The sequence below is a fragment of the Erinaceus europaeus genome, unplaced genomic scaffold (genome assembly GCF_950295315.1).
Source record: "Erinaceus europaeus unplaced genomic scaffold, mEriEur2.1 scaffold_462, whole genome shotgun sequence".
NCBI lineage: Eukaryota > Metazoa > Chordata > Mammalia > Eulipotyphla > Erinaceidae > Erinaceus > Erinaceus europaeus.
Window position 1 is genome coordinate 54386 of NW_026647696.1, and position 26808 is coordinate 81193.

Consider the following 26808-nt stretch of genomic DNA (forward strand, 5'->3'; position numbering starts at 1 on the left):
TACTGTTGAATGTAAAACATTAATTCCCCAATAAAAAATAAAAATAAATAAAAACAAATAAAAAAGTTGGAAAAATATTATCTACCAATTGTTAGAGGTTTAGAAGAGCATTCCATGGCCTTTGGAAAAACATGGATTTTATATGTAAAGTGTGAGTGTGTGGTGTCCCAGGTTAAGTTTTACTTGGATGGTGCTCTTCACAGATTTGTTTGTTCATACTCTGTTCTAGTTTGGTGAGGGGGTGTGCAGAGGAACATGCAGCAGCTACCCTGTAGGGATAGATGAATTTGAAATTTGGGTGGGAACTAGAATGGGTGAAAGTGTCCACTGTGACTGCCTGGAAGGTAGCACAGTGGCTAAGACTTTGGGCTCTGAAACATGAGGTCTTGAGTTCAGTTCCTGGCATCATATGTATCAGAGTGACATTCTGGCTTATCTCTCTGTCATAAGTAAATAAATTTTTTTTCTTTCTTTTTTTTTTTTTGTTGTTGTCACCTGGTATTCACTACTCCAGGTCAATCTTGATATTTCTTTTCTTTTATATTTATTTATTTCCTTTTGTTGCCCTTATTGTTTTATTGTTGTTGTTATTGATGTCATTGTTGGATAGGGCAGAGAGAAATGGAGAGAGGAGGGGAAGACAGAGGGGGGAGAGAAAGATAGACCTGCTTCATCGCCTGTGAAGCGACTTCCCTGCAGGTGGGGAGCCAGCGGCTTAAACTGGGATCCTTAAGCTGGTCCTTGCGCTTTGCACCACATGCACTTAACCTGCTGCGCTACCGTCTGACTCCCAATAAATATATTTTAAAAAATTTTTCACTATGGGGAACAAATGGGACTTGCTGGCTGGGGATCAATCATGGGATGAGGAGGAGCCACAGGAGACTGAATAACTGTCTTCTCCAACCTTAGCTTTGCCAGCAGGACTCAATCTATGTTCTCTCTCATAGGCAACAGCCATGTCTGTGGACTGTCTTGGGCAGCATGCAGTGCTTTCTGGGTAAGTGAGCTGTCAGAGTTCATCTGTCACAATTTGTGGGAATAAATTGAAAACCAAGGGACTTCTGGGGAATCAGAAAATCACTTATGTAAAGATTACCATCACAGGACTTAGTTCGGGTAGTTTGCTAACCTCAGAGATACATGTAGGGATTATTTGCAGTTTATTTTTGTCTCTTCTCTAATAGATAAGGAATAAAATGTCTTTGAAATTTTAGTGACAGGTAGTTTTGTCTTGAAATGGCAGTTTCCTGCTCACAGTGGGCTCTTCAGAGAGATGCTATCTGGGATTGCATAATGGTTGTCTAGTTAAGGGGATCCAGAATCTCCTTTGGCAGTGCCACTAGTCAGAAGCCCTTGGACATTTATTCTCTTGAATTCCTTGGACCTACAGTTTTCTCCTAAAGGGATTAGATTTCATCATAAAAAAAAAAAATTGAACTACTTGTCTGGGAGATAGCCCAGTGGGTAGAATGCACACTTTACCATGTGCAAGGAGCCCCCAGTGCCATATGGGAACACCATGCGCAGCTCAGGGGTAGGCTTCATGAGTGGTAGAGCAGTGCTGTGTTGTGCTGTCTCTCTCTTTCTCCCAGTCTTCCTTACCCTCTTCATCTCTTTATAAAATTGAAAGAGATAAAAAATATCTGCCAGGAATTGTTTATGTACAAAGCCCACTGAGCTAAAAAAAAAATCATACAAGAAGTTAAACTACCTAATATATTTTTATTTTTAGATTTCTTTTACTTATTTAATATGAGATAGTTTTATATGAATGACAGAGAAGCCAGAACCCCACACTGATACATGAGGTACGGGAGATCAAATTGAAAGCCTCAGATGTATAATAAGTCTTGCACTCAGTGATTGGAGGAACAAAGAGCACAATTACTGAGTGAAATATACAGCAGAAGGAAACATGCAGAAAGGTTCAGGTGGAAAGCAAAAGTATAAGGCAGAGGAGGCTAACCTCAAAAAAACTACAAAAAGAAAAAATGTTAAAAGAAATGAAGATAATATAAAAGAGTTATTGGACAACATCAAGAAAAACATTTATTGGGGGTTAGGCTGTAGTGCAGCAGCACATGGCACAAAGCGCAAACACCAACGTAAGGATCCCAGTTCGAGCCCCTGGCTCCCCACCTGCAGGGGGGCTGCATCACAAGCTGTGAAGCAGGTCTGCAGGTGTCTATCTTTCTCTGTCTCCTCCTCTTTCCATTTCTCTCTGTCCTGTCCAACAACAACTACATCAGTAACAACAATAATAATAACCTCAACAATGATATATATATAAAAACAACAACAACAAGGGCAACAAAAAGGGGAAAGAATAGCTTCCAGGAGCTTTGGATTTGTGGTGCAGGCACCGAGCCCCAGCAATAACCCTGGAGGCAAAAAAAAAAAATTATGTCATTGGGGTATAATGAGAGAGAGAGAGGGAGAGAGAAGAACAAAATTCATATGTAAAGAAATAGTAGTTGAGATTTGCCCAAATTAGATAGACCTTAAAAGACAAAAAGATCTACAAGAAAAATGAATCCAAACCTAAGCTCACCAAGTGGTTACAGTGGTGGTAATCAAGGACAAAGAGAGGATTCTAAAGGCTGCTAGAGAAAAGCAGAGAGGGGTCAGGTGGTGGTGCTCCTGATTGAGCGCACATGTTACAATGTACAAGGACCCTGGTTCCAGCCCCCAGACCCCATCTGCAGGGGGAAATCTTTGTGAGTCGTGAAACAGGTCTGCAGATCTCTCTCTCTCTCTCTCTCTCTGCCTGCCTCCAGAGTTATCGCTGGAGCTCAGTGCCTGCACTACAAATCCACCTCTCCTGGAGACCATTTTTGTTCCCTTTGTTGTTGTTATTGTTATTGCTGTTGTTGTTGGATAGGAGAGAGAGGATTGAGAGAGGAGGGGAAAACAGAGAAGTGGAGAGAAAGATAGACACCTGAGACCTGCAGATCTGCAGGCGGAGGAGCCAGGGGCTTGAACTTAGGTCCTTGTTCCAGTCCTTGCGCTTAGCGAGGTCCCTCTCTCTCTCTTCATACTCTCTCTATTTCTGGCTGTCTCTATCTAATAAAGATAATTAAAAAATTAATAAAGAGAGAAAAACAGAGTCACCCCAAAGATGTTAGCTGATTCCTCAATATAAATCATAAAGGCTAGAAAGGACTGGCAGTACATATTCAAAGTTTTGAAATAATTTCCACCCCAAAATACTTTAACCTTCTAAGTTATAAATCATATTTGAAGGAGGATTGAAGAAATTTTCAGATGAGAAACAACTTAGAGAATCACAACTACCAAACTTACAAGAAAGGCTAAAGGAACTCATGAAGTAACAATGCAATAACCTTATTCTTAGGGGGTCAACAAGCAAAGGAAGGAAAAACAAGCAAAGCCCAGCTAAGACCACCGACTCAGCATGTAGAACTGAACTTAATGAAAGGGCAGTACAGAGGAGGAGGGGTCCAGTGGTGGAGGGATATTTGTGTTGGGGATGTTATGGTAGTGATGACTCTTATTTTTATAATTTTTTTTCACATTTATTTATTCCCATTTATTTTTGTAGTTTTATTGTTGTAGTTATTGATGTCGTCGTTGTTGGATAGGACAGAGAGAAATGGAGAGAGGAGGGGAAGACAGAGGGGGAGAGAAAGATAGTCACCTGCAGACCTGCTTCACCGCTTGTGAAGGGACTCCCCTGCAGGTGGGGGTGATCACGACTCTTACTGAAACAAATCCGGCATGTATAATCTTTAGCTCATTTTTGTTTTTTTCTCTAATGGGAGAGTTTGCTTGCCAAGAGTGATTTCTTTGGAGTAGGAGGTCAGAGGTAGTAGATTGAGTCCTTTTGTATCTTTCCTCCTGCTCCCACTGTTCACACACAGTCACCAATATTCAGATAGTGATGCTTCTTCCTTTACCGGAAATCCCAGCTGTTCACTGATAAAATTTGTGTTATTTTGTTGAAACATTTGTTTTCTGGAGGAGAGCCAAATTCTCCAGATTAGATTCCCATAGCTCCACCCCAGAATATCCTTTTACAATATCCTTTTTTCCCCTTCCTTCCAGGGTTATTGCTGGGGGCTTGGTGCAGGCACTATGAATCTGTTTCTGGCAGCCATTCTTTCCATTTTATTGGATAGGACAGAGAATTTGAGAGAGGAGGGGGAGATAGAGAGGGAGAGAGAAAGATAGATATGTGCAGACTTGCTTTGCAGCTTGTAAAGCATCCCCCCTGGAGGTGGGGAGCTGGGGGCTTGAATCTAGAGCTTGTATGGGTCCTTGTGCTTCATATTACGTGTGCTTAACCAGGTGTGCCACCACCCAGCCCCTGCAACATCCTTTTGTGCTTGAGTCTCAGAGGCCCCACGTTCAATCCCTGCAACTGCCATAAGCAAGAGCTGAGCAGTGCTCTGGCTCATAAATAATTAAATAGTGTGGTTTGGGAGGTGGCACAGTAGAGAAAGCATTGGACTGTCAAGCATGAGGTCCTGAGTTAGATCTCTGGCAGCACATGTACCAACCAGAGTGATGTTTGGTTCTTTCTCCTATCTTTCTCATCAGTCAATAAATAAAATGTGAAAAAAAAAATCTGCAGTTACCTATTAAAAAAAGTAAAAAATAATTAAATAAGTAAGTAAATAAATACAAAATGGGGCAGGGGAGATAGTAGATAGCATAATGGTTATGCAAAGATCCTCTCATGCCTCAGGCTCCAGAGTCCCTGGTTCAATCCCCTGTACCACCATAAGCCAGAGCTGAGCAGTTCTCTGGTGTAAATAAATAAATTAAAAATGTATTCCCTTTAATACTACTCAGCTGTAAAAAATGGTGACTTCACCGTTTTCAGCCGATCTTGAAAAAATCATGTTGAGTGAAGTAAGTCAGAAACAGAAGGATGAATATGGGATGATCTCACTCTCAGGCAGAAGTTGAAAAACAAGATCAGAAAAGAAAACACAAGTAGAACCTGAAATGGAATTGGCGTATTGCACCAAAGTAAAAGACTCTGGGGTGGGTGGGTGGGTGGGGAGAATACAGGTCCATGAAGGATGATAAATGACATAGTGGGGGTTGTATTGTTAAATGGGAAACTGGGGAATGTTATGCATGTACAAACTATTGTATTTACTGTTGAATGTAAAACATTAATTCCCCAATAAAGAAATAAATTAAAAAAAAAAAAAAGAAAGTTGTAATACGGGGCCGGGTGGTGGCGCACCTGGTTGAGTGCAAGTGTCACAAAGCACAAAGACCCAGGTTCAAGCCCCCAGTCCTCACCTGCAGGGGGAAAGCTTTGCAAGTGGTGAAGCAGGGCTGCAGGTGTGTCTCTCTGTCTCTTTTCCTCTGTATCTCCCCATTCCTTCTCAATTTCTGGCGGTCTCTACCCAATAAACAAATAAAAATTTAAAAAAAGTTAAAAAAAATGTATTCCCTTTACTAGATAGTTGATTTGTAAGAGGTATTTGAGACTTTCTCTAGTATATTTAGCTAGGTGCTACCTTTAATTTGGCATACATTTATCAGGTACAAATGCTGAGCCTAGGATATGGGACATAAAAGTTATTCAGGGCTTGGGAGATAGTGTAATAGTTATGCAAAAAAAAAAAAGAAAGAAAGAAAGAAAAAAGCTTTCATGCCTGAACCACCAAAGGTTTCAGGTTCAGTCTCAGTACCACACCTAAGTCAAAGCTGAACAGTGTTTTGGTCAAACACACAAGTTATTCAATCAATACATGACCCATACTCTACAGACCCAGCTGATTTAAGAAGTACTTTAACATGAGTAACTCTGTTGCATAGATAAATTCTGTAGTTGAAATGCAAACCACATAGTAGGTGTAATGTGGAAGTTGTAACTTATCCTGACAGGAAGATTGAAAAGAATGTGAGTATAGCAGGGCTGGAATTGAATCTGGTGGTCAGACTTACATGGATATGGTTAGGGAAGATTATCTGGAGGGGAACACTCAAGGACCTTCACAGTCATTTTGAATTGTTCTTCACTTGTATGTTTTTAAAAATAGATGATTGGGAGTTGGGTGGTAGCACAGCGGGTTAAGCGCACGTGGCGCAAAGTGCAAGGACCTACTAAGGATCCCTGTTCAAGCCCCTGGCTCTCTACCTGCAAGGGAGTCGCTTCACAGGCGGTGAAGCAGGTCTATAGGTATCTATCTTTCTCTCCCCCTCTCTGTCTTCTCCTCCTCTCTCCATTTCTCTCTGTCCTGTCCAACAATGATGACATCATTAACAACAATAACTACAACAACAATAAAATCAACAAGGGCAACAAAAGGGAAAATAAATAAATATAAAAAAATTAAATAAAGAAAAACTTAAAAGTAGACAATTATCTGGTGTATCAGGGGAGTTTTAGGTCATTGCTTGCAAACAGTATGAAATTCCAGATACATTCTTCTGTCTTTTTTCTCTCTTTTTTTTTTAATATTTACTCCCTTTAAAAATTTTTTTAAAATTATCTATTTATTTATTGGATAGAGATAGCCAGAAATTGAGAGGGAAGGGGAAAATAGTGAGAGGGAGTGACAGAGAGACACCTGCAGACCTGCTTCACCACTTGCAAAGCTTTCTCCCTGCAGGTGGGGACCGGGGGCTGAACCTGGGTCCTTGTGCATTATAACATGTGTGCTCAACCAGGTGCACCACCACCCGGCCCCTATTTATTCCCTTTTCTTGCCCTTGTTGTTTTATTGTTGTAGTTATTATTGATGTCATTGTTGTTGGATAGGAGAGAGAAATGGAGAGAGGTGGGGAAGACAGAGGGGGGAGAGAAAGGTAACATTGTTCTATCTTATTGCTAATGCTGTTATGTTATTACAGTGTTGATATTTTCTCCCAGCCGCAGATTCCTGTACATTGTTAATCTAGATGCCCCTTTTGATGGTCACCGGAAGATCTCTCGCCAGAGCAAATGGGACATTGGAGCTGTGCAGTGGAATCCTCATGACAGCTTTGCACATTACTTTGCAGCTTCGGTGAGCTTTGTACACTGCTTCGCCGCTTCGGTGACTCACAAAAGAGTCTTTTTAAAATGCTGTCTGGAGCAGGTGTATGTTCTATGTAGAAAAGAGAGTACAACTGGGAGTTGGGCGGTAGCGCAGTGGGTTAAGCGCATGTGGCACAAAGTGCAAGGACTGGCGTAAGGATCCCAGTTTGAGCCCCCGGCTCCCCACCTGCAGGGGAGTCGCTTCACAGGCGGTGAAGCAGGTCTGCAGGTGTCTATCTTTCTCTCTGTCTTCCGCTTCTCTCTCCTTTTCTCTCTGTCCTATCCAACAACGACGACATCATCGACAATAACAATAATAACTCAACAATAAAAAAAACAAGGGCAGCAAAAGGGAATAAATAAATCAATATTTGAAAAGAAATAAGAGAGTACAACCCTCAGTTCTCAGGTAGAAAGGAGGAGTAGATGGTTCTAAAAGAAAGAAGTGAATTACAAGTTTAAAAATGTATATATGAAAAAAATTGCTGGTACCATTGCCAGACCTTTTTTTTGTTGTTGTTGTTTTGTTTTTTGCTCTGGATATTGGTGGTGCTGGGGACTGAACCTAGGATCTCTTGCATGCAAATCCTCAGCACAACTGCTATGCTATGTCCTTGACCCCCACTTATATATATTTTTTTCCATTTTTGGCTTATTTTTTTTATTTTACGAAAGCACCACTCAGCTCTAGCTTGTGGTGATATTAAAAACTGAGCCTGGAGGGAGTCGGGTGGTAGCACAGTGGGTTAAGCGCATGTGGCGCAAAGCGCAAGGACCGGCGGAAGGATCCTGTCTCCCCTCCTCTCTCGATTTCTCTCTGTCCTATACAACAACAATGACAGCAACAACAGCAATAATAATAACCATGACAATGATAAAAAAAAATTGAGCCTGAAATCTAGAGCCTCAGGCATGAAAATCTATTGCATAACCACTGTGCTATGTCCTTGATGCCCCTTGTATTTTAAAGCAGTTCCTGTGAATTAACTGAGAACCTTGTGCATATAAGATGCTACTGAACATTTATTTTTATATTCTTAGAGGAAAGAGGTAGAGACACCATAGCACTACTGTACTCTGCAAGAATCTCCCTTGGTGCTGTCTATGGTGCTGCCATGCACTGTTAATCAAATCTGTGGTCTTATGCACAGTAAGATGTTATACTTGGCCTCAGACTTTGTTTTTGTAAGGATTGAATCTGGATTTTGAAAAGGAAATCAGTGGGTATCTCTATTTCTTTCTTTTAAATAGTTTTTATTATTTTATTTTACTTTACTGCCATCAGAATTATTATTGGGGCTCAGTGCCTGCATTATGACTCTACCATTCCTGGTGGCAATTTTTTCTTTTTTTTTTTTTTTCTATTTTTATTAGATTGGACAGAGAGAAGTTGACATAGTGCCTGCACTATGAATCCACTGCTTTGGGAGGCCATTGCTCCCATTTTTGTTGTGCTTGTTGTTGTTATTGCTGCTATTATTGGATAGGACAGAGAGAAATTGAGAGAGGAGGGGAAGACAGAAAAGAAGAGAGAAAGATAGACACCTGCGGACCTGTTTCACCACTTGTGAAGTGACCTCCCAGCAGGTGGGGTGCCGGGGTCTTGAACCAGGATTCTCTGCTTTGTAGTATGTGTCCTTAACCTGGTGCACCACTGCCTGACCCCCTATTTATTTATTAATTGACAAGATAGGAGGAGAGAGAAGGGAGATCCAGATACCACTCTGGTACGTGTGAAGCCGGGCATCAAACTTGGAACCTCATGCTTGAGAGTTTGATGTTTTATTCACTGTGCTACCTCCCAGACCATGACTCTGTATTTTAAAAAAAATTTTATTTATTTTCCCTTTTGTTGCCCATGTTGTTTTTCATTGTTGTTGTAGTTATTATTGTTATTTATGTTGTCATTTTTAGATAGGACAGAGAGAAATGGAGAGAAATGGGGAAGACAGAAAAGAGGAGAGAAAGATAGACATCTGCTTGATCCCCTGTGTAGGGACCCCCCCCCTGCACTGTGGGGAGCTGGGGGCTCCAACCAGATCCTTATGCTGGTCCTTGCACTTTGTGCCAAGTGTGCTTAAGCCGCTGTGCTACCGCCCGACTCCCAACTCTGTATTTCTAAGCCTTCATATATTTTTTTTATTAATTAATTAATTTATTCCCTTTTGTTGCTCTTGTTGTTTTATTGTTGTCATCGTTGTTGGACAGGACAGAGAGAAATGGAGAGAGGAGGGGAAGAGAAAGACAGACACCTGCAGACCTGCTTTACCGCCTGTGAAGTGAAGCCTCTGCAGGTGGGGAGCCGGGACTCGAACCGGGGTCCTTATGCCTGTCCTTGCGCTTTGCACCACGTGCACTTAACCCTCTGTGCTTCCGCCCGACTCCCATTTTTTTTTTTTTAATGACTTTTTTGTTTTGTTTTTTTGTTTTATTTTTACCAGAGCAGTGCTTAGCTCTGGCTTATCGTGGTGCAGGGTATTGAATCTGGGTCTTTGGAGCCTCAGGTATTATAGTCTCTTAGAATATCTATAAAGCTATCTACCCCTGACCAGCCCTGATATGTTTGGTCATATCATTTGTGGGAAGGTTGTCCTGAACATTGTAAGAGATGTATCAACATCTTTGGGCCTTACCTACAATATTCATATGCCATCCTTCTTCTCCCTCCATTGTGAGAACCAAAAAGAGCACTAGATACTTTAGAATGCCTTCTGAGAAGCAAAGTCACTCTTGTTTGGAACCAACTTAAATGGGCTCCTTGTTACTTAGCCCAAGTGGATAACATTGCAGCAGTGCATTTGTTTGGAGAGTTGAAGAAGATATCTCAAATAAATAAATAAATAAATAAATAAATAAATAAATAAATGCCAGGATCTGGAAGTAGTTCAGTAGGTAGAAAGATGTATGCTTTGTGTTTTGCCATTGATGCTCTGGTAAGTAGTGGTGTCAAACATATGCAATGCAAGATCTAAAGGTTCCAAAGATACAGATTAGTGATAGAGCATGTGCTGATTATATTTGATGCCCTAGATTTGATTGTCAGCATTGTCTCCCCAAAATAAAAACAGTAATGCTCAATCTGTAATCTTATAAATTGGTTTCTACTTGGCTTCTTCTTCTTGGTCTTGAGTAGATGGGTTGGGAGCAGATGTTTGATGTCCTGCCCACTGCCTTATTTACTTTATTTCTTTTTAGAGTAACCAACGGGTTGACCTTTATAAGTGGAAGGATGGCAATGGGGAAGTTGGTACAACTTTACAAGGTCATACTCGAGTAATCAGGTAGGCTCCAACGTTCACTGCTCCCTGGGCTGTCTCACTGTCATAGTCCCTTGGAGAGTGAATTGAAGACACTATCTTCTTCCCATAACTTTTCGCTCTGTGTTGTCCTGGCCCTGGGTGATTGCTACGTCATTCACATTCACAGCAAAGAACATGTGGTATATAGGAACCATCATCCAAATAGCCAAAGACACATTGACAGATACAGTTCGATGCAGAGCTAAGTATTCAAACATAATTTTGCTACAGGAAGGAAATGAAACTATACTAGTAGAATCCTTCAGCCCCCAATCATTGAGCCCAGGTACCAAGGCATTGGGATATGGTCTTTTGTTCTTAACTTTGCCAGCTATGAAACACCATATAGGCCATTGCAGGTTGTTTCTAAATGCACAGTTGCCTCCCATTAATGGTCTTCCAGTTGGTTTCTTGAATGTTACTTTTTTTTTTTTTTGTTAATGCAGTGCTAGGGAATGGACCCAATCAATTGCACTTGTGAAATGTTAGCCCTTTGTGGCCTCTATACTCCCAATATCTTCATTCTTTATTTTAAAAAAATATTTAATTAATTTATTTCCTTTTGTTGCCCTTGTTGTTTTTATTTTTGTTGTAGTTATTATTGTTGATGTCGTCATTGTTGGATAGGACAGAGAGAAATGGAGAGAGGAGGGGAAGACAGAGAGGTGGAGAAAAAGATAAACACCTGCAGACCTGCTTTATCGCCTGTGAAGCGACCTCCCTGCAGGTGAGGAGCCAGGAGCTTGAACAGGGTCCTTATGCTGGTCCTTGCGCTTTGTGCCACATGCACTTAATCCGCTGGGCTACCGCCCAACTCCTTCTTCTTCTTTTTTTTTTACAGCTATGATGTGTTTCTTCTTTTTCTTTTTCTTTTTTCTTTCTTTCTTTCTTTTTTTTTTTTTATAAGATTTTATTTATTTATGAGAAAGATAGGAGGAGAGAGAAAGAACCAGACATCACTCTGGCACATGTGCTGCTGGGGATTGAATTCGGGACCTCGTGCTTGAGAGTCTAAAGCTTTATCACTGCGCCAACTCGTTTCTTCTTCTTTTTTTTTTTTTCCAAATATTTATTTATTTTCCCTTTTGTTGCCCTTGTTGTTTTATTGTTGTGGTTATTATTGATGTTGTCGTTGTTCGATGGGACAGAGAGAAGTGGAGAGAGGAGGGGAAGAAAGAGAGGGGGAGAGAAAGACAGACACCTGCAAACCTGCTTCACTGCCTGTGAAGCGACTCCCCTGCAGGTGGGGAGCCGGGGGCTTGAATCCGGGTCCTTGTGCAATGTAGCATGTGTACTCAACCAGGTGTGCCACCACCCCTCCCCTAGATTCTGATTTTTTTTTCCTCATTGTTATTTCCTGTTATTATTGTTGTCTTTATGTTTCATGTTCCCAGTGACTTGGATTGGGCAGTGTTTGATCCAGATCTTCTGGTTACCAGCTCTGTGGACACCTACATCTACATTTGGGATATCAAGTAAGAATAATGAGGAGGCATCACCACTTGGTTGGGGGAGGTTCTTTTTTAAAAATTTTTTTTATATTTATTTATTTTCCCTTTTGTTGCCATTGTTGTAGTTATTGATGTCGTCGTTGTTGGATAGGACAGAGAGAAATGGAGGGGGAGAAAGAGACAGAGAGTGGGAGAGAAAGACAGACACCTGCAGACCTGTTTCACCGCTTGTGAAGCGACTCCCCTGCAGGTGGGGAGCCAGGGTCTCAAACCGGGATCCTTCCGCTGGTACTTGCACTTTGCACCACAGTGCACTTAACCCACTGCGCCACTGCACAACTCCCGGTTGTGGGAGGATCTAGGTCTAACATTTTAAAGGTCAAATGTCTTAATTTGGTTTCTCCAGATGCAGATCCTGACACAAGTGTACATTACAGACACATCCTTTAGAGGTGAAGGAAACATTAATAGGGATGGATATGAGAGATGGGAAAGAGGGCACACCTCCACCTCAGTGCCACCTCCAGAAATAGAGCATAATCTCACCAGGGGCCACTAGGGACTGGTTTAAAAGTCCCTTTTCAGTGGTGTCTCACCTCCAAAAGCTAGGGAAGTAGGGTGTGCTTTCCACTACTAGTCTTTGGTGGAAGGTTGCTCTCAGGTCTTTAATTCCCTGCGTGTCGAAAAGATTTGCTAAGCCAGTTGAAGCAGCAAGTGAATTCTCTTTGACAAAGGAGCACAGGTGCTGGCATTTGGAAGTCAGACTGGAGTTTACTGAAGTGACAAGTGACAGTGGGGTGGCTTTTTAAAAAAATTTATTTATTTGTTATTGGATAGAGACAGAGAAATTGAGAGAGAAGGTAGAGATAGAGAGGAAGAGAGACACCTGCAGACCTGTTTCACTGCTTGTGAAGTGACTCCGCTACAGGTGGGGAGCCGAGGGCTCAAACTGGGATTCTAACCAGTTCTTGCGCTTTACACCACGTGTGCTTAACCCGCTGTGCTACCGCCTGACTCCCTACAGTGGGGCAGCTTTTATAGCATAGGCACACACAGGCAGCTTTTATTGCATAGGCACACATCTGTTACAGCAGGCAGTGTTGTGAGACACAGCTGCTTGGTGCACCTTTTACTCTCTCTCCATTTGGCTTCAATTCCTCTCTCTGGTTGGGAATCAGAGTCACTTTTTGGGGTTCATTTTCTCCTCTCCCCTCTTTTCCCACCCTTTCATTCCCACCCATGCCCCTTCTTCCTTGTTGCTTTACTCTTCCGGATTGACTTTTTCAGATAGAAAAGAGACAGAGGGAGAAAGAGAAAGACAACACAGCACCAAAAATTCCCTGAGTGTAGTAGGGGTCTGGCTGGAGCCTGGGTGACATGTGTGACATGTGTGACAAAGCAGGCACCCTCCCAGGTGAGGTATATTACAGAACGGGGTTATCCTCAAGTGAAAAGAGATTTATCTGGTCTAGGACCTAGTACTGTAACTTCTTTTTTTTTTTAAACTGAAGGTTTTTTTTTTTGTTGTTGTTGTTGTTTTTAAGAATTTATTTATTTATTCCTGAGAGAGACAGGAGGAGAGAAAGAACCAGACATTACTCTGGTCCATGTGCTGCTGGGGTTCGAATGTGCGATCTCATGGTTAAGAATCCAATGCTTTATCCACTGCTCCACCTCCCGGACCACTGCAACTTCTAACAAATCTCAGTTTCTTCTCCTGTGCAGAACAAAGTTCTCTTGGTCAGAACAGAGGTGAATAACAAGAACACAGTCTATGGATCCTCCTGATGGACTCCCGCCCCCCAGGAAAAGGGACTCCCCTGCTCCCAGATGGCCCCACTTTTGTGATCTAAGCTGGGCTGCAGGCAGAAGACAGTCAAGTACTTCAGTTTGACAGAGCAGACAGGCCAGTGACCGGGACTCAGATGGGGCATGTATGATTAGCTTCATCTCCTCTAGATAGAAAGCACTTCAGGGGTGATTAGTCCACAGGTAACACCAGAGGGTTGTAAGACCATGGGAAATGGAGGAGATAAACATTTTGCTGTATGTAGCATCAGGGAATAAACCTAGGGCTTCACACATCTGTGATGTAATTGAACCACCTCTCTGCAGAGAGCAACCCCAATTTTCTGTTAATTTATTGAAAAAGTTTTAAAAATATGTTGTTGCTGAGTCTTTCACTGCTTTGGCTGACTTTTTTTTTTTTTTTTAACAGATAAAAAAAGAGAGGGACAGAAATAGAGGGAAAGATCTCACAGCAACAAAGCTTCCACCATTGCTGTTCTTGAACCTGGGTTGTATACTTGATAGAGTAGGCACCTTCTCTGTTGAACTGTGTCATTGGCTCATTATATTTATGATTATGATTACTACTGAGAGAGGGAGAGATACCATAGCATTGTTCCATTATCCACGATCGCTTCCCATATTGGGCCCAAGTGGTGTCAAGTCTCAGACCCAGAGCCTTAAACACAGAAAGGCATGTATTCTACCCAGTCAGCTAATTCTTGGTTCACAGAGAGCTCTTAAATGAGCAAAAACCCAGTGGGATAGGGACCTCAGTTACAGTATTCCACATTTATGAAGCAGCTGTTTTCATAACTTAAAGGTTAAAGCAAACTGAACTGAAGATTCCTTATTAGGTTTTCTTTCATTTCATTTCCTTTCTTTTCTTTTTTTTAAAAAATATTTATTTATTCCCTTTTGTTGCCCTTGTTGTTTTATTGTTGTAGTTATTGTTGTTATTGTTATCGTTGTTGGATAGGACAGAAAGAAATGGAGAGAGGAGGGGAAGACAGGGAGAGGGAGAAAAAGATAGATACCCACAGACCTGCTTCACCACCTGTGAAGCGACTCCTCTGTAGGTGGGGAGCCAGGGGCTGGATTCGTGATTCTTACACCAGTCCTTGCGCTTCGTGCCACCTGCGTTTAACCCACTGCGCTACCGCCTGACTCCCCTTTTCTGTTCTTTTTTTTTTTTCCTTTTTTACCAGAGCACTGCTCAGCTCTGGTTTATGGTGGTGGTGCAGGGAATTGAACCTAGGACTTTGGAGCCTCAGGCATGAGAGTCTGTTTGCATAACCATTAAGCTATCTACCTCTGCCTTCTTTTCTTTTCCTTTCCTTCTTCCCTTTCCCTTTCTCTTTTCTTTTCTTTGCTTTACTTTTCCCTTTCCTTTTTCTTTTTCTTTTTCTTTTTCTTTTTACAAGAGCACTGCTCAGCTCTGACTTATGGTGGTGTGGGGGATTGAACCTGGGACTTTGGAGCCTAAGGCATCAGAGTTTCTTTGCATAACCATTATGCTATTTACCCTCTTATTAGGTTTTCTAGTATATCAAACTGGAGCAACAGATTCACTTTTTTTTTTAAAAGAATTTATTTATTTATTCATGAGAAAGATAGGAGCCAAGAACCAGACATAACTCTGATACATGTGCTACTGGGGATTGAACTAAGGACCTCATGCTTGAGAGTCCAATCCTTTATCCACTGCGCCACCTCCCGGACCATGTACAGATTCACTTTATCTTGTCCTCTTAGCCCTGGATGCCACCCACCTCTGCTATTTTACCACTTGTAATGAACTGCGGACTATCTCCAAGAGTCTTCAGGAGTCTTTAAAAAAACTAACATCAAAGGTGGAGGGTAGATAGCATAATAGTTATGCAAAGAGGCTCTCATGCTTGAGGCTCCAAAGTCCCAGGTTCAATCCCCCGTACCACCGTAAGCCAGAACTGAGCAATACTCTGGTTAAAAAAAAAAAAAGGGGAGTCGGGCAGGGTGCAGCAGGTTAAGCACACGTGGTGCAAAGCGCAAGGACCAGCATAAGGATCCCGGTTTGAGCCCCCGGCTCCCCACCTGCAGGGGAGTCGCTTCACTAGCAGTGAAGCAGGTCTGCAGGTGTCTATCTTTCTCTATCCCTCTCTGTCTTCCCCTGCTCTCTCCATTTCTCTCTGTCCTATCCAACAACAATGACATCAATAAGTAACAACAATAACTATAACAATAAAACAACAAGGGCAACAAAAGGGAATAAATAAATATAAAAAAAACTAACATCAAATTTATCATCTTCAATATATATATTTATTTATTTAAATATTTATTAATGAGAGAGATAGAAGAGAGAGAGAAAGAACCAGATATCACTCTGGTACATGTGCTGCCAGGGATTGAACTCAGGACCTCATGCTTGAGAGTCTAGTGCCTTAGCCACTGCACGCACCACCTCCTGGCCCACAATCCTCACAATTTTATGTGTAGTCTGGAATACTAAGTATATTCATGTTGTTATGCAACAAATCTCCAGAGCTAAAACTTGATAGCCTCTTAATAACCATGTCCCACTTACCCTTCTCCTAAGCCCTACAACTAGCATTTTTCTATGGACTGGACAACTTAAGATGCATCTCATAGGTGAAGTCATAAAGTATTTGTTTTTCTCTGATTGATTTGAATCAGCATAATGTCTCCAGGGCTTATCTGTGGTGTGGCATGTAACAGGACCTCTTTTTTTCTTTCTTTTTTTTTTTTAATATTTATTTTCCCATTTGTTGCCCTTGCTTTTTATTGTTGTTATTGATGTCATCGTTGTTAGATAGGACAGAGAGAAATGGAGAGAGGAGGGGAAGACAGAGAAGGGGAGAGAAAGATAGACACCTGCAGACCTGTTTCACCACCTGTGAAGCGATTCCCCTGCAGGTGGGGAGCTGGAGGCTTGAACCGAGATCCTTACATTGGTCCTTGCCCTTTGCGCGCCATGTGGGCTTAACCCGCTGCGCTACCGCCCCACCCCCTGTTGTTAGATAGGACAGAGAGAAATGGAGAGAGGAGGGGAAGACAGGGGGGGCCGGGGAAAGACAGACACGTGCAGACCTGCTTCACTGCCTGTGAAGTGATTCCTCTGTTAGTGGGGAGCCGGAGGCTCGAACCGGGATCCTTACTCTGGTCCTTGTGCTTCATGCCACGTGTGCTCACTCCCCTGCACTACTGCCCGACTCCCTCCCGCCCCCTTTTTATTGTACTGGCTGTTACCAAGTTAATGCACACAGGATCTGGTCCATGCACACCACCATTGAGTGACCTTGTCCCTCATCTGGTTTTTTTTCATTCCTTTAAGAGAGAGAGAAATGTAGGGAGCAGCAGGCAATGGTTCATGCAATGGCACACCTGGTTAAGTGCTCACATTACAGTGTGCAAGGACCTAGGTTCAAGCCCCTGTCCACCTGCAGGGGGAAAGCTTCATGAGTGGTGAAGCAGTGCTGCAGGTGTCTTTCTGTTTCTTCCCCTCTCTGACTCTCAAATTCTGTCTCTTTAAAAAACAATTTTTAAAATTATCTTTATTTATTTATTGTGTACTCAGCCCGAAATTGAGAGGGGAGAAGAAATAGAGAGGGAAAGAGGCAGAGAGACACCTGCAGCACTGCTTCACCACCTGCAAAGCTACTCCCTGCAAGTGGGAACTGGGGGCTTGAACCTGGGTCCTAGTGCATTGTAATATGTACACTCAACCAGGTGCACCACCACACTCCCAATTCTCTGTCTCTGTCCAATAATAAACAAAAAATATTTTTAAAAAAATCTTTAAAAAGTAAAAGAGAAAATATAGGGAGAGAGAAAGAGAGGAGAGTAGAGAGACAAGACAGAGAAAAATGCTCCCATATTACTACTCCACCATCCATGGATCTCCCCCAGTGTTGTCTCTGGTGTCCGTATGTGGTGTTTGGTCTCAAACCCAGGTACATGCATATAGCAAGGTATGGATTCTACCAAGTATGCTATCTCCTGACCTCCAGGACTTTCTTCCATTGTATGTATAGATGATTTGTAGCTGTGTTCATCAGTCATAGACTCTTAGCTGTGGTAAATTGTCTAAAGTAGTTTATTTTTTAACTTGAATGAGAGAGATAAAGAGAGAAAGACCAGAGCACTGTTGAGCTCTGGCTTATGGTAGTGTGGAGATTGAGCCTGGAACCTTAGAACCTTAGTTAGAGAAAATCTTTTGCATAACCATTATCTGTCTTCATAGCCCCCACAGTAGTTTCTTACTTTACCTTTGAAATGTTAGGAAGACTCTAGTAGAGTTATACCTTCATGATCACCACATAAATGCCACAGGGAAAAATGACACCAGAAAGGATACTTTTGGCTTCCTCTGCCCCTTCCTCTGTCAGGGTCACCCAGACCAGGCCAAATCATGCCATTTGTTTTCCATGGATATGGCTGAGTAATTTAAAATTCTGACTCAGCCTCAATTGAAATGGCTGAGAAAATGCATCCAATCTGGAATGTGACTGGCTTCTCTTTACAATTTTTTAAAATTATCTTTATTTATTGGATAGAGGTAGCAAGAAATCAAGAGGGAGGGGGGTGGTAGAGAGGGAGAGAGGCAGAGAGACACCTGCAGCCTTGCTTCACCAGTTGTAAAGCTTTCCCCCTGCAGGTGGGGCCCGGGGGCTTGAACCCAGGTCCTTGAGCATTGTAATACATGCGCTCAACCAGGTGTGCCACCACCCGGCCCCTCTTTACAATTTTTAAGGCCCTCACCTTCCCAATAAATTCCCAAGTACCTACTGAATGGAAAGTGAAGAAAGAAGTGCAGAGGGTGAGAAGCCTGAGGTGGATGGGGGCATATGATATGGGCATTTGATTTTTGATTTTTGTGTTTCAGAGACACAAGGAAACCTACCGTTGCACTGTCTGCTGTAGGTGAGTGTATTCCCTCACCCATCCACTCATCTTCATCCACTTCTTTTATCCCTTCTTTCATACTGCCACTCCAGGCCCTGTGCTTCATGTCCCATCAAAGCTTGGTGGAATTGAAAGTCCCACTTTGCAAATGGCTTGCTAAGACTATCCTCAAGTGATCAAGAATTTACTTCAGAATTCACAGGACAGGAGCCAAACTGATTTGCTTTAAAACTTTCTGCTGTGGAAAAAAATTATACCTGTGGGGACTGGGTGGTGGCACACCTTGTTGAGTATACGTGTTACAGTGCACAAAGACTCGGGTTCTGGCCCCTGAACCCCACCTGCAAAGGGAAGTTTTGTGAGTGGTAAAACAGTGCTTATGGTATCTTTCTGTTTCTCTCTCTATTTCTCCCTTCTTCTCAATTTCTGACTGGGCTGTCTCTATTCAATAAGTAAAAAGAGAAGAAAAAAAAAATACTGTGCAAAACTAGGAAGAAGATAAACCTTTGAGTTTCTTATCTGACTTCAGCACCCAATGCTTGGTAAGCCTTAGTCCCATTTTCACCTCCACTCACTCCCCTTTCGGGATTATGCCTTATTTATTTTATTGGCTAGGACAGAGAGAAATTGAGAGGGAGAGAGATACTTGTAGAAATCCTTCATGGGGCCAGGTGGTGGCACACCTGGTTAAGTGCACACATTGCAGTACACAAAGTTGTAGGTTTAAGCCCCTGGTCCCCACTTGCAGGGGGAAAGCTTCATGAGCAGTGGAGTAGGGCTTTGTATGTCTCCAAGTCTCTCCCTTTCTGTCTTTTCCCCTCAATTCCTGTCTCTCTATCCAATAATAAATAAACAAAAACATTAAGAAGTATTAACTTAAGAAATAAAGTTCAAAAAGTGCTTCACCACTTGTGAAGCTTTCCCCTGTAGGTGGGGAGTAGGGACTTGAACCCAGGCCCTTGTGCACTCAACAGGGTATGCAACCACCTGGCCCTTGTTTTTTTATTTTATTTTATTTTATTTTATTTCTTTTTAATTTTTTATATTTATTTATTTATTTATTTTCCCTTTTGTTGCCATTGTTTTTTTTAACTGTTGTTGTAGTTATTATTGTTACTGATGTCATTATTGTTAGGACAGAGAGGAATGGGAGAGAGGAGGGAAAGACAGTGAGGGGGAGAGAAAGATAGACACTTGCAGACCTGCTTCACCTGCTTCACCTCCTGTGGAGTGACTCCCTTGCAGGTGGGGAACCAGGGGATCGGACCCGGATCCTTACGCTGGTTCTTGTGCTTCGCTTAACCCACTGGGCGCTTAACTCACTGGGCAATCACCCAACTCCCCCTTGTTTTGTTTTTGACCCAGGAAATTAACTAGAGCTTTATACCTGCTTGATTTCACTGTTCCCTGCAGACTTTGTTTTCTTCTTTTAATCAAAGATAAAAATGAGAGACAGAGGAGAGATAACAGCATTGGTTGTGAAGCTTCTCATTGTATATGGTACTCCCATATAGTGGCAGGAGGCTTGAACCCAGATCATTGTGCATACAAAAGTGTGCACTCTACTGGGTGAGGTATTTCCCTCCCTACAGAATTATTTTGAAGCAAATTCCTGGTATATTGTTTCATCACTAAGTATTTCAGTAATAATAATTTTTTTCTTTTGTGCAAAAGAGTGCTATTATAAAAAAACATGCTGCTAGCTGCAATGCTATTAACATGTCTAAAACTATTAACAGTAAGGGTAGGGAGATAGCTCAGTCTCTTAGAACACCAGCTTGTGTGGTTGAGGTCAGAGGCCACCCGTTTAATCTTGTGCACTACTTTGTGCCATGGCTGGGCAGTGTTCTTGTCCTCTCTCCTTTCTCATTCCCTGCCTCTTATAGTAAATAAACAAGCATACAAATATTTTAAAATTTGTTTTATTTATAAAATGGGGATATTGACAAGACCATAGGTTAAGAGGGGTATAATTGCACATCGTTCCTACCACCAGAACTCCCTATTCTATCTGTGTTCCCCCAGCCCCCAAAGCTCTCCTAATCTTTATCCCCCTGGGAATATGGACCCAGGATCATTATGGGGCACAGAAGGTAGAAGGTCTGGCTTTTGTAATTCCTTCCCTGTTTTTTTTTTTTTTTTTTTTGCCTCCAGGGTTATTGCTGGGCCTCAGTGCCTACATGAATCCACTGCTTCTGGAGGCTATTTTTTCCATTTTTGTTGCATTGTTGTGCTTGTTGTAGTTGTTATTGTTGTCATAGCTGTTGTTATTGTATAGGACAGAGAGAAATTGAGAGAGGAAGGGATGACAGAGGGGGAGAAAAAAGACACCTGCTAACCTGCTTCACCGCCTGTGAAGCGACCCCATGCAGGTGGGGAGCTGGGGGCTCAAACCGGGATCCTTATGCTGGCCCCTGCACTTAACGTGGTTTATTTTAAGTTGACAATGGCTCCTTATTATTTTGCACCAGAGCACCACTCAAGTCTGAGTATTGATGGTACTGAGGTTTGAACCTAGGACCTTTCATACGCACGTATGATAAACTACTGCTGTATAATCCCCCTGCCCCACAGTAGCTTTTTTTTTTTAATTTTGAAAATTATTTATTTATTATTGGATAGAGACTGTGATTGAAAAGGGAGGGGGAGATATAGAGGGAAAGAGGCAGACACCTGCAGCCCTGCTTCACCACTCATGAAGCTTTACCCCTGCAGGTGGGGACTAGGAGCTTGAACCTGGGTTCTTACACACTGTAATGTGTGTCATTAACCAGATGTGCCCATTGCTAGAGCCCCATAATTGGAATTTTTTTTTTTTAAACCAGAGCACTGCTCAGTTCTGGTTTATGGTGGTGCAGGGGGACTGAACCTGGGTCTTTGGTATCAAGAGTCTCTTTGTATAACCTTTGTGCTATCTGTGCCAACCCTCCCATCCTAATTGGAATGTTCTTTTTTTAAAAAAATATTTATTTATTCATTTTCCCTTTTTGTTGCTCTTTTTTAATTGGAATGTTCTTATCCCTCTTCTCTTGGCTTGTTTGGTGTTCTTTTCTAGCAATTTGTTTGTTTTTGCTACCAGGATTATCATTGGGGCACAGTGCCTACACTGTTCCACTGCTGCCAGCAACCATTTCTTTTTTTTAAATTAAAAAAATTTTTTTATTATCTTTATTTATTGGATAGAGACAGCCAGAATTTGAGAGGAAAGGGGAGATAGACAGAGAAAGAGAGAGACAGAGGCAGACAGACACTTGCAGCCCTGTTTAACCACTTGTGAAGCTTCCTCCTTGTGAGGCAGGTAGAGACTGGTGGCTTGAACCCCGGCCCTTGTGCACTGTAACATGTGCACTCAACCAGGTGTGCCACCACCTGGGCCCCCAGCAACCATTTCTTTTCTTTTTCTTTTCATCTTGATAGAGGATGAGAGACAGAGAAAAATAGACACACACACACACACACACACACACACACACACACACACAAGAGAGACCAGAAACATTGCTCCATTGCTTATGAAGCTTCATGTATTCACTCAGGTACACCACTGCCCAGCCCCTCCGGTAGTTTATTTTGGAAGAAACCAAGTCTTTTGTCTTGTGGTTTCCCCATAATTTAAACTATGCTGATTATGCCCTGCTGGTGTCATTTAATATGGACATAATATGTCTTTAAAACTGCTTTTTCATTTCCCTGTTGCCACTGCTTAGTCGAAATTGATTATTTTTAGAATTCCATATGAACCATTCCCATGACTTCCAGAGAGTAGAATTTGGGCATAGAACTGGTATAGTTTATAAGCTAAAAAAACAAACAAAAATGGTATAGCTTAGAATGATGAGTCTAGATGCACAGGAGATGGCACAGTGGATAAAGTTTTGGACTCTCAAGCATAATGTCCTTAGTTTAACCCCTGGCATTCCATGTGCCAGAGTAATACTCTGGTTCTCTTGCTCATTCACAAATAAATAAATCTCTTTTTTTAAATTAAAAAATAATGACTCTCATCGTTAGCATTGCATTTTATCAGCCTTGATTGAAACATCATATTCTGTATCTCTTAAGTCTTATTCTTTTGTATCTTCTTGGCACATTTGAATTCACTTTTGGTGTTCTTTTCCCCCTGTACCCACATGCTCATTAGTAAAGATATTTGGCATCATGACCAATAAGTAGCTGGATTCGATGAGGTTAGGGACCACATCTGTCTTGTTCAGTGCTCTAGACCAAGGTTGGCATTTATGCAGAGGGAGGAGGTGCTCTTTAAATGTTAGTTACATTATATAGGGGTCAAGCCCTGTGCCTCTCTGCTGAATGCTTGACAGATTAGCCCTCTTCCTCTACCCCTTTGGTTCTTATGATCTAAGACACAAAATGGACTCTAGACATGATTGCCAGGAACATCCAAGTGAAGAAAAGCACAAATGTCTATAAATATTTCAATTGCATTCTTCCTGACTTTTTTGTTTCAACTTACAGGTCTCTAGTTAGAGTAGTCATAGAAAATCCCTAAGCAGAAGGGTAGTTCTTTTTTCTTTTTTCCCACATCACTAAGTATTTTTTTTTTAAGTCCTGAATAAATTGACTTCTTTCATTTTTTTGCACCTTGGTGAGACTTCTCAGTGTTGACAAAAGCACACATGAGGCTTATGAGCTCATACTACTTGAGCTAATTTTTTTTTTTTTTTTTGGAGGGGGGAATGTAACCTTGGAGTCTGCTACTGTCCTGTGGTCCTCAACTTCTGAGAACACATTATTTGTACCTTCAGGTAGGGAGTCAGCATGAGCATGTCCATGTGTGCTCAAGTGTTTTCTGCATCTGAGAGAACTTCTAGTCTGGGCCAGAAGTTGAGACTTGCTGGTATCATGTCATAGAAAGCATTTCAAATTAGAACCCTTGGGGAGGCATCATGTTCTGAAGGTCCTTCCACTGGGCAAATAATCTTTTATTGTTGTTGTTATTGTGGCACTGGGGAATGAACTGAGGGTTGTGCACATGTGGGATACTATTGAATGGCTCCCCCCCCCCCTTAAAAAATTCCATTTACTTGGAGAGAGAAGAGAAAGAAGTAGAATCAGACTGATGAGAGAGAGGCAAAGACACTAAAAATCTGCTTCACTATCCATGGAATTCCCTTTGGTGCTGTCCCTGACGCTCCCAGATAGTGTCAAAGATTAAATCCAGAGCCTGCACATGGTAAGGAGTGCACTCTATTGAGACAACGTCTGTCCCTACTTTGATTATTTTTTTAGGAGTTAACTAGAAGTGTTGTTATATTGCAATATTCCATGTCTCAGTCCCTTCTTATGCTTCCTCTTACCTTATGCTTCCTCTCTTTAGTAGTTTTTTCATCTTTGCTGTTACCTCTTCATATTGACAGATTGGGACAGGGAGTAAGTTCACACAGTGCCAGGGGTGTGCACTTAATGCAGGGACCACCTCTAACTGCTGATGGCAGACTTGGACAACACTGGGACTTATTCTATATCTGGACTTTGGCTGGAGGCTCTGTTTTTCTAAGACTTTATTTAAATTAAAATTTTTTTTTTTTGGTGAGAGGAAGGAGTAGGTATTGGGCAGAAGTTCTTCTGGTTGGTAGTGCAAGCTTTTTTGTTGGAGCTGATCAAGAACCAGGTTGCATAATAAGTCAGTTACTGACCAACTGCACTATGCTGAACTACTACTCAGTAGGAAACTACATTTCCCTGCTGATTCTGCTCTGAGCTACCTGTGGATTTTTTTTTCCATGAGTGAGATTACTTCCTCAATTAGGTGACTTATCCTGTTCTTAGTGTTAATTCATTTCTTTTTTGGCTTTACTTTCTTGTTCATGGTGGAGGTGGTGCAATCCTTGAGACTTGAAGTGTTCTGTTCTTGTACAACCGGAACTCATTATCCAGCTTCCCTGGATGTGTTCTGGTTCTGAAGGCACTGAGGGCAGCAGCTTTTCCCCCTGATTTTTCTTTGCAGCGGGTGCTTCCCAGGTCAAATGGAATAAAAAAAATGCTAATTGCTTGGCCACCAGTCATGACGGGGATGTGCGGATATGGGACAAGCGGGTAAGTAACATTAATTTTTTTTTTTTTACCCCCTGTGGGTCTTCAGTTCTTTCCAGAGGGTATGAAGAGGACATTGTGAACCATAGGACTTGTTTGGAGAGTAAAGGTTCCCCAGTGTAGCCTGGTAAATTGCCATCAGCTCACAGTACTAGATGACATTTACCTCCCCATTAGGTTCATGTTGAAGGTAGGTAGGTGAAGCATTATGCTGAGAGGTGAAAACTAAAGGAAAAAAAAAAACAGTGAAGGGGCCAGATGGTGATGCACAGGTTGGACACATGTTATAGTGCACAAGGACATAGATTTTAGTCCCCAGCCTCCATCTGGAGGAGGGCACCTTTGTGAGTGGTGAAAGAGTGTTGCAGGTGTCTCTGTTTCTCTCTCCCTTTATCTCCCTCATCCCTCTCAATTTCTCACTATCTACATCCAGTAAATAAACTAATAAGAAAACAAAGATCAACAGCAGCAGCAAAACCCAACAAACTTTTGATGTACCTAAGTTAGAGTCCTCTTTTGCTGCCTCTTGACTATGGCATTAGGTGAGCAATTAATGCTTTTGTAACCTCAGTTTCTGTATCTTTATTGGAAGTCTTTTAAATAGTGTGCAGATGATGATATTCACACTGTGGATATTAATTCTCACAGTGGATGATTTAACCTCATTGCAGATGGGATAGTCTTACTGCAACCTCATGCAATTGACAGGGTCAGAGAGGTATAGGATCCTAGGCTGCTGTAATGGAAAGTACTGGAAGTTTGGTGAGTTGACATCAGTAAAAATAATGATACAAGAAAGGACATCTTTTTTTTTTTTTTTTTTTTTTCCTTTCTTTGGCTGGAACCAGGGTTATCACTTGGGCTTGGTGCCTGCACCACGAATCCATTGCTTCCTGGAGACTATTCCGCCCCCCCCATTTGTTGCCCTTGTCGTTAATTTAATAATAACTAATAAGCCACACTGAGATTACAGTCCACACCTAAGTTGGATGGCCCCTGGACAAGTTCCGGGAGCTCTATGAGTAGGCCCTTCAAGGGTAAGGGTCACTAGTGTGGAGGCCTGGCAGTAGCACAGTGGGCTAAGTGCACATGGCACAAAGCACAAGGAACAGAGTAAGGATCTTGGTTCAAATCCCTGGCTCCCCACCTGCAGGGGGGTTGCTTCACAAGCGGTGATTACTATTATTATTGTTATTGTTGTCATTGATGATGTTGTTGTTGGACAGGACAGAGAGAAATGGAGAGAGGATGGAAGACAGATGGGGGGGGAAAGACACCTGCAGACCTGCTTCACCACCTATGGAGTGACCCCTCTGCAGTTGGGGAGCTGGGGACTCAAACCAGGATCCTTAGGCCTATCCTTGCGCTTTGTGCCATGTGCACTTAACCCCTGTGCTACTGCCTGACCCCCCGGAAGGACATCTTTATCTACCAGACAACTAGTTAATGATGCCTAGAGATTTCTATAAGGTCTAGGATGTGAATGAAGCTTCCTGCTCTGAAACTTGATCTTTTTTTTTTTTGCCTCCAGGGTTATTGCTGGGGCTTAGTGTCTGTACTACAAATTCACTGCTCCTGGAGGCTGTTTTTCCCTATTGTTGCCCATCAGTGTTAATTATTATTGTTATTGCTGTTGTCGGGTAGGACAGAGAGAAATTGAGAGAGGACGGGAAGACAGACAGGGGGAGAGAAAGATAGACACCTGCAGATCTGCTTCACAGCTTGTGAAGCAACACCCCTGCAGGTGGGGAGGCAGGGGTTCGAACCAAGATTCTTACTCTGGTCCTTGCACTTTGCACCACGTGCACTTAATTCACTGTGCTACCGCCAGGCCCCCACGCTAGTGATCCTTACCCTCTAAGGGCCAACTCATAGAGCTCCCGGAACTTGTCCAGGGGCCATCCAACTTAGGTGCAGACTGTAGTCTCAGTGTGGCTTCTGACTGCCATTGTTGGAGAGAGGAGGGGTAAGTGAAACAGGTTTGGCAACTGCTGGATTGGGGGCCAAAACCTGCTGGGGTAGTGGCAGTGCCTCTGCCTCCCATTGCTATTAGGTGAGAAGGAATTTTATTTATTTATTTGATTAATTTAATTTTATTTTATTCTCACCAGGCTTATTATCACTAGGACTCAGTGCTAGTACTAGGAACCCACTGCTCCTGGCAGCAATTTTTCCTTTTTTTTTTTTTCTTCTTTTTCTAATTTTTTTATTAGATAAGACAGAGAGAAATTGAGAGAGGACTAAGAGATTGAGATAGGAAGACAAAGATAGACATTTGTAGACCTGCTTCACTGCTCACAAAGCA

At 42.2% G+C, this 26808-nt stretch overlaps 1 protein-coding gene across 1 annotated transcript in view; it reads left to right on the plus strand.

Moving 5' to 3' along the window:
* Window positions 1-26808, plus strand: part of LOC132536421 (GATOR complex protein WDR59-like) — a 45913-nt gene that overhangs the window by 15198 nt on the left and 3907 nt on the right. Inside the window, exons 2-7 of the mRNA XM_060184251.1 lie at window positions 951-1000; window positions 6860-6995; window positions 10202-10287; window positions 11700-11780; window positions 18430-18467; window positions 24418-24506. Coding sequence (XP_060040234.1) covers window positions 951-1000; window positions 6860-6995; window positions 10202-10287; window positions 11700-11780; window positions 18430-18467; window positions 24418-24506 — 480 coding nt within the window. The remainder of the gene's footprint in view (window positions 1-950; window positions 1001-6859; window positions 6996-10201; window positions 10288-11699; window positions 11781-18429; window positions 18468-24417; window positions 24507-26808) is intronic.